The sequence below is a fragment of the Rhinopithecus bieti genome, unplaced genomic scaffold (assembly GCF_001698545.2).
Source record: "Rhinopithecus bieti isolate Rb0 unplaced genomic scaffold, ASM169854v2 scaffold_10088, whole genome shotgun sequence".
NCBI classification, from domain to species: Eukaryota; Metazoa; Chordata; class Mammalia; order Primates; family Cercopithecidae; genus Rhinopithecus; species Rhinopithecus bieti.
In genome coordinates, this window is record NW_016806409.1 from 657,774 (window position 1) to 669,621 (window position 11,848).

At 50.1% G+C, this 11,848-nt stretch overlaps 1 protein-coding gene across 1 annotated transcript; it reads left to right on the plus strand.

Annotated features, from left to right (window-relative positions):
* Nucleotides 1-524: 524 nt before the first annotated feature.
* FZD2 (frizzled class receptor 2) lies at nucleotides 525-10,180 on the plus strand. Its single transcript, XM_017876151.1, is given in 7 exon segments — nucleotides 525-575; nucleotides 1,016-1,083; nucleotides 8,370-8,867; nucleotides 8,869-8,907; nucleotides 8,909-8,931; nucleotides 8,934-9,561; nucleotides 9,563-10,180. Coding segments are annotated over 7 exon segments (1,698 nt in total). The 3' UTR covers nucleotides 9,954-10,180.
* The last annotated feature ends 1,668 nt before the right edge of the window (nucleotides 10,181-11,848 follow it).

Consider the following 11,848-nt stretch of genomic DNA (forward strand, 5'->3'; position numbering starts at 1 on the left):
GGAGTACAGGGAGAAGGAATTTGATACCTCACCTGAAGGTGGATTTGAGGTCTTGATGGACAGGTTCAGGGAGACAGGAGGAAAGGTAAATTCACCCAAAGCAGAGGCATACTATGTGGGTCAGGGAGAGGGTGGCCAAGGAGACTGATTCTCTGAAGGCTCAGACCTGTTTTCCCCGAAGTATCTAGGACCCACCCCGTTTACAGCAGAACATTTTTGCTTAGAGAATAAAACCATTGAGGCTCCTAAAGTATCTGAAATTAAGTCCTCTTCTTTGCTCTCTGTCTCCTAAACAGATACATAGCCCTTCCCTCTTTAGGGTGGAGGGACCTCAGTGCTTTGAAAAGGAAAAAACACTGACCCAGAATTGAGGAAACAAAGAGGGGACCTGTCCTCTGCCAGGCTTATTGGAACAGGGGGAATTCCCTCGGGAGTCACCATACCAGGCATTGTCCCTTAGAAGAGCCCTCAAGGACAGAGGGAGGGGATGGCTTCTTGGGAAAGCAAGGGCTCTAGAGGAAAACATGCAAGGAGACCTGGACATGTGTGATTACCTAAACTGTGACCGGGGGAAGGTGAAAGGCCAGAGGCAGGAGGATTTTTTTGGGGTGGTGGGAGCCCTAGGCAATCTCCCCAGGTTTCCTTAGTAGGGAGAAGTTCTCTGTGCTCTCCTCTCCTGAGCACACCCGTGTGTGTTGGATGTTGCTGACTGTCATTTCACTTATCTGTGACACACAAGCCTTTCATCTTGTTTGAGTGGCATGAAGCAAGGAGAGTTTCAATGATCTAAGCACCATATTCTCACAGTCTCCTACGTCTGGCTCAAAGGTTAAAATCAATAAATCGTTTTATGATCCCTTTCTACAGATGAAAAAGCTGCAGCTGAGGAAGGGACGGTGACTTGCCTCAGCTACTGGGCCAGTGGGGCTGGAGCCAGGCCTGCAGCCCAGCAATTTGGAGCCCCAGAGCAGGTTTCTTTCCACTCCAACAGCTATTTTCTCTGCTCTCCTGTTAGGTTGAGATTTCTGCTGTTGCCAAGCCCATCCTACAGAATGGAGGAATGGATCCTGCAACAGATTTACAGTAGGTACCCAACTATTATCCCAGATATCAGATTTTTTTGTTGTTGTTGTTTTTGAGATGGGTTCTTACTCTGTTGTCCAGGCTGGAGTGTGGCGGGGCGATCATAGTTCATGCAGCCTCAAACTTCTAGGCTCAAGTGATCCACCCACTTCAGCCTCCTGAGTAGCTGCGACTACAGGTGCATGCTACCACACCAGGCTAATTTTAAAATTTTCTGTAGAGATAGGGCCTGGCTATCTTGCCTAGGCTGGGTCAAGCAATCCTCCCACCTTAGCCTCCTAAAGTGCTAGGATTACAGGTGTGAACCACTCCACCTGGCCCTAGATATCAGATTTGTAAGCAGAAATGATTGACAGTGATACTTCAGGGTTTGGGGGAGAAGTGGCACTTCTGTGCACTAGGGACACCTAGGCTCCCAGCCCACAGCAGAAACCCAAGCCTAAAGAGAAATGTTCCTTAGGCAGCGATAGCAGAATGTGGCCCCCTAGATTGTAGGCCTGAAGCTGGAGCCTGAGTCTCTGCAGACTATCTGCTTTGCATATGGTAGGTGCTCAATAATTTATTGGATAGAAAAATAGCTACTATTACCAAGCTTTTAGCCTAGCACCAGGTCATAGTGAGTGTCATACGCTGTCTCATTTAATTCTCACAACTGAAATAAGAAAAATAAAAATTCTGGGCCAGGTGTGGTGGCTCACACCTGTAATCTCAGCACTTTGGGAGACTGAGGTGGGCAGATCACTTGAGGCCAGGAGTTCGAGACCAACCTGGCCAACATGGTGAAACCCTCTCTACTGAAATACAAACATTAGCTGGACATGGTGGTGGATGCCTGTAATCCCAACTACTCGGGAGGCTGAGGAAGGAGAATCCCTTGAACCAGGGAGGCAGAGGTTGCAATGAGTGAGTTCGAGCCACTGCACTCCAGCCTGGGCAATGAAGCAAGACCCTGTCTCATAAACAAAAACAAACAAACAAACAAAAACCTGACTTGAAGCTCTCAGACCCAGAAGAAACAAACCTTGTGACATCCTTATGTTGGCTAGAATCTCTGCTGGCCCAAACACCTCTTCTCAGTCTCCCTCATTGGCCCCAGGGCCTTTAAATGTTGACATCCCCAAAGCTTTGGCCTTCACACCCAATCCATCTTCCCTAGATGATCTTAGCCATGCTCATACCATCAGCCATAGGCTAAAGGTGCCAGATCTAAATCTAGCCCAGAGTTCTGATCTGAGCACCGAGTTAGATTATTCGCCAGCCTTCTGGACACCTTCTCTTGGATGTGCCATAGGACCAGGCTTGCTTGACTGCACTCATTGTCTACCCTTTCCCTGCATTTCCCAGCCTGGCTAATGGCATTAGGGCACCTAGGTCAGAGCCTTGGTTGATCTCTTCCGTTATTCTCTCTCTCTCCTTATCATCCGCACGGCCACATCTCAGTTCCTGCCCTCACTATTTCTTGCCTGGTCTCTTGTGATCAGTCTGTAACTGGTATCTCAGGCTCCCAGCATCATGCTCCTCAAAACTGCCCAAATGCACTAGTTAAAATGCAAATGTGACCTCTTCCTTTCCCAAAACTCTCCAGTATATCCCCATCTCCAGGAGCCCAGACCATGTGTAAGGTACCCAAGATCTCTGACTACTTAAAGCCTCCTCTGCCATCATTCTCCCAGATGCATATGGGACTCTCACAGGGCCAAAGTCTTGTGCTGCCTCCCTACTCCATCGATTTCACCCCACCACGCCCTTGCACACAATGTTCCCTCTGTCTGGAATGCCTGTCCCTGCCTTGTCTGTTTACATGTCTGCTTCTCCATTAGATTGCGAGTTCATGTTTCTACATCCAACACCTCACACATGATCTGTGAGGCCCTGCAACTCTGATCCCTGCTGGCCTCTTTACCTCATCCTACTTTGCTCCTCACTCCAACCATACAGCCTCTCTTGCCCTCCCCGACTTAGTCAGATTCCCTGCCCAATTATGCTTTCAAAGAACATGGATCTTCCCTTCACAGCACTGAATCCCATGGCACTTTTTTTTTTTTTTTTTTTTTGAGACGGAGTCTCGCTCTCTCCCCAAGGCTGGAGTGCAGTGATGTGATCTTGGCTTACTGCAAGCTCTGCCTCCCGGGTTCATGCCGTTCTCCTGCCTCAGCCTCCCAAGTAACTGGGAATACAGGTGCCCACCACCACGCCCAGCTAATTTTTTTGTATTTTTAGTACAGACAGGGTTTCACCATGCTAGCCAGGATGGTCTCAATCTCCTGACCTTGTGATCCGCCCGTCTTGGCCTTCCAAAGTGCTGGGATTACAGCTGTGAGCCACAGCACCTGGCCCCCGTGGCACTTTTACATCCATGTCAGTGACTGCAGTGAATGTGATTGTCTCCCACTAGGACATGAGCTCCATAGGAACAAGGGGTTGGGTCTGGTACTCTCTCTACATCTCTATCTATCTATCTATCTAGCTAGCTATCAATCATCTATCTATCTATCTATCTATCTATCTATCTATATATTTTTTTTAAGAGGTGAAACTCTTAAAATATGGTGAAACTCCATCTCTACTAAAAATACAAAAATTAGCTGAGTGTGGTGGCACGCCCTGTAATCCCAGCTACTCAGGAGGCTGAGGTAGGAGAATCGCTTGAACCGGGGAGGTGGAGGTTGGAGTGAGCTGTGATCGTGCCACTGTACTCCATCCTGGGCGACAGAGTGAGGCTCCGTCTCAAAAAAAAAAAAAAAAAAGATGATGTCTGGCTATGTTGCCCAGGCTGGTTCCAAACTCCTGACCTCAAGTGACCCTCCTGCCTCAGCCTCCCAAAGTGGAATTGCAAGCATGAGCCACCGTGCCTGGCCATAAATTTGTTAAGTGAATAAGAGCACACAATTCTTACAGACATTAGGAGCTACGTGATGCAGGAGACAGAACACAGCTTTATGAGCCAAACAGGCCTGGTTTTCAGTCTCACCTCTGCCACATACTATGTGACTTTGGGAAAGCTGCCAGATCTCACCTAAGGTGGATTCTTCATCTATAAACAAAAAACAATATCCACTTTGTAGGCATATACATGTGCAGAACTTAGTAGGAGTTCAAAAAATGGTAGTGTTTGGCTGGGCATGGTGGCTCATGCCTGTAACCCCAGCATTTTGAGAGGCTGAAGTGGGTGGATCATGAGGTCAGGAGTTCGAGACCAGCCTGACCAACATGGTGAAACCCCGTCTCTACCAATAATACAAAAATTAGCCAGGCATGGTGGTGCCCGGCTATAGTCCCAGCTACTTGGGTGGCTGAGATAGGAGAATTGCTTGAAGCTGGGAGGTGAAGGTTTCAGTGAGCCGAGATCGTGCCACTGCACTCCAGCCTAGTCTCTCTCTAGAGACTCTGTCTCCAAATAAATAAATAAATAAATAAATAAATAAATGGGTAGCAATCACCCTAGGTCTTCCAGGATGCCTGCTGAATAAATACTTAATTCAACATAACTTCTTGTTTTAAAAGGTGCTTTATGATTATGAAATGTATTTTTGTCATTCTGAAATTATTTTGGATGTGGAGTCTCACATTTTAAAAATCTATTGGTTTATTCCTACTTGGCAGATGGGAAAACTGAGTTTCAAAGAAGTAAAGTGACTGTTCCAAGGCTGTACGGTTAGTGGCAGGGTTACAAATCTGGTCCAAGTCAATGACCAAGCTAATTTATTTATTTATTTAGCGGTCTCACTCTGTTGTCCGGGCTGGAGCACAGTGGCATGACGACAACTCACTGTAGCCTCAACTTCCTGTGCTCAAGCGATTCTCCCACCTCAGCCTCCCAAGTAGCTGGGACCACAGGCATGCGCCACCACACCCAGCTAATGTTTTAAAATTTTTGTAGAGACAGGGGTCTCACTTTGTTGCCCCAGCTGGTCTCAAACTCTGGCTTCAAGCAATTCTCCTGCCTTGGCCTCTCAAAGTGCTGGGATTAAAGGCATAAGCCATTGCATCCTGCCCAAGCTAATTTTTAAAAACTCAGAACTAAGTGCTGTATCTATGACAAATGGCATCCTTTAGTTACAGGGCTCCTGTACTTAAGAGGCAGGTTGGCAGAATGAGAAGTGCTGTAGGTAGGCCTGTAATCTGAAGATGCAGGTTCTGGTCCTGTTCACACTCAGGTCTCTCACGTGAAAGGCAAGAGTAAACATGAAATACTATGATTTCTTCTTATTTCATGTGCAAAGGCTAGACAAGTGTAACATCTTCATGGAATCACTTTTCTTCTGGGCTACTATAAACTTTTTTTTTTTTTTTTTTGAGACAAAGTCTCACACTCTGTCGCTCACGCTGAAGTGCAGTGGTGAAACCTCAGCTCACTTCAACCTCCACCTCCCAGGTTCAAGTGATTCTCCTGCCTCAGCCTCCTGAGTAGCTGGGACTACGGTCACGCGCCACCATGCCCAGCTAATTTTTGTGTGTTTAGTAGAGAGGGGGTTTCACTATGTTGGCCAGGTTGGTCTCAAACTCCTAATCTCAGGTGATTGCCCGCCTTGGCCTCCCAAAGTGCTGGATTACAGGCATGAGCCACTGCCCCCGGCCTACTATAAATTCTTGAAGGGCAGATGCTGTATCTTTTCCCACATTTTCCATAGCACCTATTATGCTGGTCTGAAATAAATAAAAGTGTTGAAGGAATGAAAGGTTGCCTGAGTGAATGGAAGAATGTCCTCTATTTTCTGTTTCCAGCTCCCCAGCTCCCCATCTGCCTTGGGGTGACTTGGAGAGGGGATAACTGTCATTCAGGCCTGGCCCTAGCCCAGGAAAACGGGTTTGTCATGGAAGGAAATGGAAGATGCTGCATTTACATTGGAGATTTGCTCTCAATTTCCTATCCGACTGCGAGCTTCCTGAATGAGGTATAGGAGCCTGTCATTCATTTTTGATTCCACTGCTCAGCTTCCAGGCTTGGTACCAGCTCTCAAGATGCTTTGAGATGGACTAGGCAGGAGGTCTGAGGACCAAAAGCTCAGGCTCAGATGGAGCAGAGAGAGGACAACATTCCCATCCTTAGACTGCTCTGAGAGAAAATGGGCTTGTTGGTGGAATAGAGATGGGTGGGCTGGAAATTGGATGCAGAAAAAAAGGCATATCTCCCCCCCGCCCCCACGACACCCACTCACGCCCCAATTTTGAAGGAAAACTTTCATCCTGGTGTAGGGAAAAGGCAACTTCCCCAGGATGTAATAAGGAACATTTTCAAGTTGTAAGGAACCGGAACATCTTTGTATCATTCATTCAATCAGGAAAAAAAAAATTTTTTTTTAATCCTGTCAAACCTGGATCCCTTTGTATCCATCTACTTAGAATATTCTTTTCTTCTCCTTACTCCTTTCTTCTTTTTGTTATTTTTCTTCTGCTGCTGTTATTGTTTAAAACAATTCATTTCTATATTGGAGCAAGAAACATTTCACCAGACTGTGAGGATGTGGCCCATACTGTGAAGCAAAGGGGCTTTCTAAACTCAATTTTCTTTCTTCTTTTTAAGTCACTCCCTTTCCCTGTCCCTCGGGAGAGACAACAGAAAATAATTGATCCATCATCCAGTATCAGGCCCAGGAGATTTACATGCAAATTCCTCCTCGACCCCCTTTCTCAAATTTAAAATCCTGGAAGGGAAAAAAAAAAATTCTAAAAGTAGCAGGAACCCTGCTGGCCACCACCCACCCTTCACCAGGTGAGAGATGTGGAGGGGATAACTCACCACAACCCCCCAGTCTCCTCCCGCCTCACACACGCCACCCCTCTCTGGTATGGAACTACTTAAGATTTGGGTAAAACTCCCTCTCGTCCTGGAGACGGGATCTGGAAGCCTTTTAGGGGGCGGAGGTGGAGGTGGGGAGAAAGAAGGAAAATTCCCCCAAATGTTCGTCAGGCCTAAGAAAGTCGTCCCTTCACTCAGAATTGCCCGTCACCCCCCGTCCCCCACCATTAACTTTCGATTAAGACCTCCTCCTTAGAGCAACTAAACTTTACTTTACACAATTAAGATTTGCCACAGAAGAAGCGGGAGGGAGAAGCCGCAGCTCCGGGCCATTCTCCTTCCCTTCGCTCCCAACAAGCCCCCCGCCCCTACCCTCCAGCTCCGGGCCTCCGAGTTCCTGAGTTTTCTCACTTTGAGGTGCCACCGAACACAAAGAACCATAATGGGCTCCTTTGTGCTGGCTACGGGGCAATTACGCCTCGGAGTCCTGGTCCCTTTAAGAGCCTCTTAAAGAGACAGGCTCCCATTTTCCAGAGGGGTTTTAAGGGTGTGTGGAGGGGGAGGCGAGGCGTCTACGTGTAAAGTGAAGTGAAACTTTCGCCTGGGCTCCAGAAAGAGCGGACAGAAAAGGTCTTTGTAAATTGTTAGTTTTTTTTTTTTTTTTTAAGTCTCAATTTTAATTTTAAATTTGAGATGTTTCATTCGATTTGAAAATTCGACTAGGAATAGGTGGGGTTCGAGGATCGGGGGCGGGGGCAAGGGTTTAAAGAGTCCCCACCCAGGAGAGCACCTCGGGCCAGGAAGAGGAGTGAGTCAGGGTTGAGTAGTGTCCCCCGATCTCGCCTCGGCGGCTCGGGAGAAATGCCGGGCTGGACAAACAGCCCTTAATATAATAATAGCTTGTCTCTTTAAAAAGCAAAAGGCGGGGTGGGGGGGAAAGTTTTGTTGGCATCTGGTTTCTGATCTCATTATGTTGTGGTCGACCAATCCAGCCCTCGGGCCTGGTCCTCGGGTTTAAATCTGATTGGCCGAGAGCACATTTTGGGATGGTGCTTAGAGCTCGACCGGGTGGTTTCAAGGATCCCTTTTTTGGGGGGCCGAGGAGAGGGCGGGGCCGCCCGCGGGGGCCCCCTTGAAACCGACTAATTGGGATCGGAGAGGCCGAGGTGAGGGCTGGAGGAGGCACAAAGAAGTCGCTGGGTGCAGAAGGGAGGGGAGAGGGGGAGTTGAGAGGCTAGAGGAGGAGGAAGAGGAGAGAGGGCAGCGGCGCGCGGTGTCTCGGGCGGTTCAGTCCGACCGCGGCGAGCAAGCGGGCAGGCGTACCGCCCCCTCCCCCGCCCGGCCTCCCCAACTCTGCGGCCGCGAGCAAAGTTTGCGAAGAGGCGCGGGAGGCGGCGGCCGCAGCGAGGAGGCGGCGGGGAAGGAGAGCAGTCTCCGGGTTGGGGGCGGGGGCGGGGGGGCTGGGAGGCGCGCCAGCATGGTCCACCGCACGCCTGCCCCGCCTGCTTGCTGCGTGCTTGTGCTGCCCGGCTGCCGGGCCGCCCAGTTCACGGGAGAAGGGCATCCTCCAATCCCGCGACACGGCTTCTGCCACCCATCTCCACCCCTGTGCACGTACAATCTCCTACAACCAGACACACGATGCCCCAACCTCTGGCACACGACGAGGAGGACGCAGGCTGTGGGAGGTGCACCAGCTTCTATCCGCTGTGAAGGTGCAGGCTCGCGCCGAACGGCGCTTCTTCCTTTGTTCGCAGTACGCACCCTGTTGCACCGTGCTGAACAGGCCATACCGCGTGCGCTCTATCTGCGGCGCGCGCGCCAGGCTGCGAAGCGTCATGAACAAGTTTGGTTTTCAGGCCGGAGTCCTGCGGCTGCGAGCCATCCCCGCGCCACGTCGCCGAGCAGATCTGCGTGGGCCAGACCACTCCGAGGACGGAGCGCCCGCGTGCTCACCACCGCGCCGGCGCCGACTGGACCGGGAGCGGGCACCCCGGCGGCCGGGCGGCCGGCGCTCCCCGCGCTACGCCACGATGGAGAACCCTTCCACTGCCGCGCGTCCTCAAGGTGCAATCCTATCTAGCTAAAGTTTCTGGGCGAGCGTGATTGTGCTGCGCACCTGCGAACCCGCACGGCCGTGTTCCATTTCTTTCTCACCAGGAGGAGACGCGTTTCGCGCGCCTCTGAGATCTCACCTGCGGTGCTGGCTGCGCTTCCATTTCTTCACTGTCACACAGTACCGTTGGTGCAGTAACATGCGCGCTCCGCTACCCGAGGCGCCCTCTCATTTTTCTGTCGGTCTGCTACACCATGGGTCGGTGCTACATCGCAGGCTTCGTGCTCCGAGGCGTAGTGTGCATATGACGCTTCTCCGAGGCGTTACCGCGCGGTGTGCCAGGCCCAAGAAGGAGGCTGCACACTCTTCATGTCGAGCTCTACTTCCATTCAGCGATGGCAGCTCCAATCTGGTGGTCATCCAGTGTCGATAACCTGCGTCTGCAGCCGCATGAAGTGGGGCACGAGGCCATCGAGGCCACTCTCCAGTACTTCCACCTTGCCTCTGGCTGTGCCAGGCCCTTCGAAGACCTCACTATCCTGCCATGGGCCAGACGACGGCGAATCCTGCTTCTGAGCGGCGTGTGCTTCGTGGGCCTCAACAGCCTGGGACCCGCTGCGGGGCTTCGTGCTAGCCGCCGCTTCGTGTACCTGTTCATCGCAGCCTTCCTCCTGACGGCTTCGTGTCGCTTTCCGCTTCCGCACCATCATGAAGCCAGACGGCACCAAGACCGAGAAGCTGGAGCGGCTCATGGTGCGCATCGGCGTCTTCTCTGTGCTCTACACGGTGCCCGCCACCATCGTCATCGCCTGCTACTTCTACGAGCAGGCCTTCCGCGAGCACTGGGAGCGCTCGTGGGTGAGCCAGCACTGCAAGAGCCTGGCCATCCCTTGCCCGGCGCACTACACGCCGCGCATGTCGCCCGACTTCACGGTCTACATGATCAAATACCTCATGACGCTCATCGTGGGCATCACGTCGGGCTTCTGGATCTGGTCGGGCAAGACGCTGCACTCGTGGAGGAAGTTCTACACTCGCCTCACCAACAGCCGGCACGGCGAGACCACCGTGTAAGGGGCGTCCCCAGGCCGGACCCGCGCGGCGCTTTCCTCTGCCCGGGGTGGGGCCCTACAGACTCCGTATTTTATTTTTTTAAATAAAGAACGATCGAAACCATTTCACTTTTAGGTTGCTTTTTAAATGAGAACTCTCTGCCCAGCACCCCCACAAGGTTTGTAATTAAAACTGTAAATAGTCTTTGTAAATTTAATTATATATATTTTCTATTTAAAAGAAAAAAGAAAAAAAAAAACCAGGGGTGTGGGCGCCAGGGCTGAAGAATGAGGTGTGTGTGTGTTGGGGGGTGTAGCTGGGGGGAGGGTTCTCTTTCTTAAGTGCCCTTCAAAACGCGCCCCTACTTTGGAGTTTTTTGGTGATATGGCAGGGCTGGGCCTGCTGGGAGAGGCACCCAGACTGAGCGATGTTTTTGTTGGCTTTGAGTCGTTAGGAGTTCGTTCCATTCAACTAATATAAAAGCCAAACTTGTGAGCCTCCTCTCTGACGCTGGGCCTGTGGAAGCTGTTGGATATTTTTGAACAGGACTTGAATTCGTTTTGCTTCCTTCCCCCTTTTCTTTCCCTACTCATGTGTCCTGTCTTCTTCACTTACTCTTTGGAAAAGTCCCAACTGAGATGAAGACGTGGAAAAAAAAATCGGGGTGGGGGTGCTGGTGGGGAGAGGGCGGAGATCCGGTGAAGAATGGCTTGGGCCCCCTGGCCCCTGGCTCCTCCCCTGCAGGCTGGAAGATCTTTCTCCTCTCTGGCTTCTCTTCTTTTCAATTCGCTGCACCAAGTGCTTCCAGTGGTCCGAAAATGCTTTTTGAAGTGTATTTTGAAAGAGCACCCACCAACACACACCCCACCAGGAGTACTGATCCTGCCTCCCTGCATGTCTAGGGGAAGCATTCGCCTTTGAGCAGTTGTTTGCAAATTTGGGGGGTTTGAGATCTCCTAGCATCTCACCCCTTCTTTCCTTGGAGTCTGTTCACGCCCCAGCCAAAATCTCCGGCATTCAGGTTAGCAGTTTCTGGGTTGGTTTGTGTGCATTTTGTTGTTGTTTGGGGCTTAATTTTTTTCAAAAGCGATAAAGACGGGTGGGTTGGAGGGAGGGGACTGATGGGCTGGTGGGCTTTTAGTTTTCCTTTGACAAAAGACTGGTTTCTTTAAAACTTCTCCAGAAAAAAAAATGAAAAAAAAAAAAAAAAAGGTGGTGTCTTTGCTTTAGAAGAAGTCTCTGGACAGGCTCTTTGTGGCTATGGGGGTGGGTTGAGTGTTTACATAACATTCTATATCACAAGATTGACAGAATGTTTAAAGCAGATGTTTCTTATCTTCTCCTAACCCCCCACAAATAAAGTCAAGACTTTTTTTGTGATGGAGTCTCGCTCTGTTGCCTAGGCTGGAGTACAGTTGTGTGATCTTGGCTCACTGCAACCTCCACTGCAGCGTTTCTCCTGCCTCAGCCTCCCAAGTGGCTGGGAATGCAGGTGCACGCCACCACTCTTGGCTAATTTTTGTATTTTTAGTAGAGACAGGGTTTCACCATATTGGCCAGGCTGGTCTCGAACTCCTGACCTCGTTGTCTGCCCCTCTCGGCCTCCCAAAGTGCTGGGATTACAGGCGTGAGCCACAGTGCCTGGCCTGTCAAGACTTTTCTTAACTTCCTGAGAAGTGATGTCTAAAAGTATCCTTGCTAGTGTGAGAACTCCAGTTTCCAACACATACTATTTCTCTCAACTATTTGGAATATTTTAGAATTTTAATTCCAAAGGATTGGTTTGAATACAAGTATGCCTCATAACTCAGTTTTCACCATCTCCCGTTTCTTAACAGTGTAAATTAAAAGCTAATAATCATAATAATAAAGTGCATTTAATTATCTTCGAGAGATCTATCCTTTTAATTGCATTT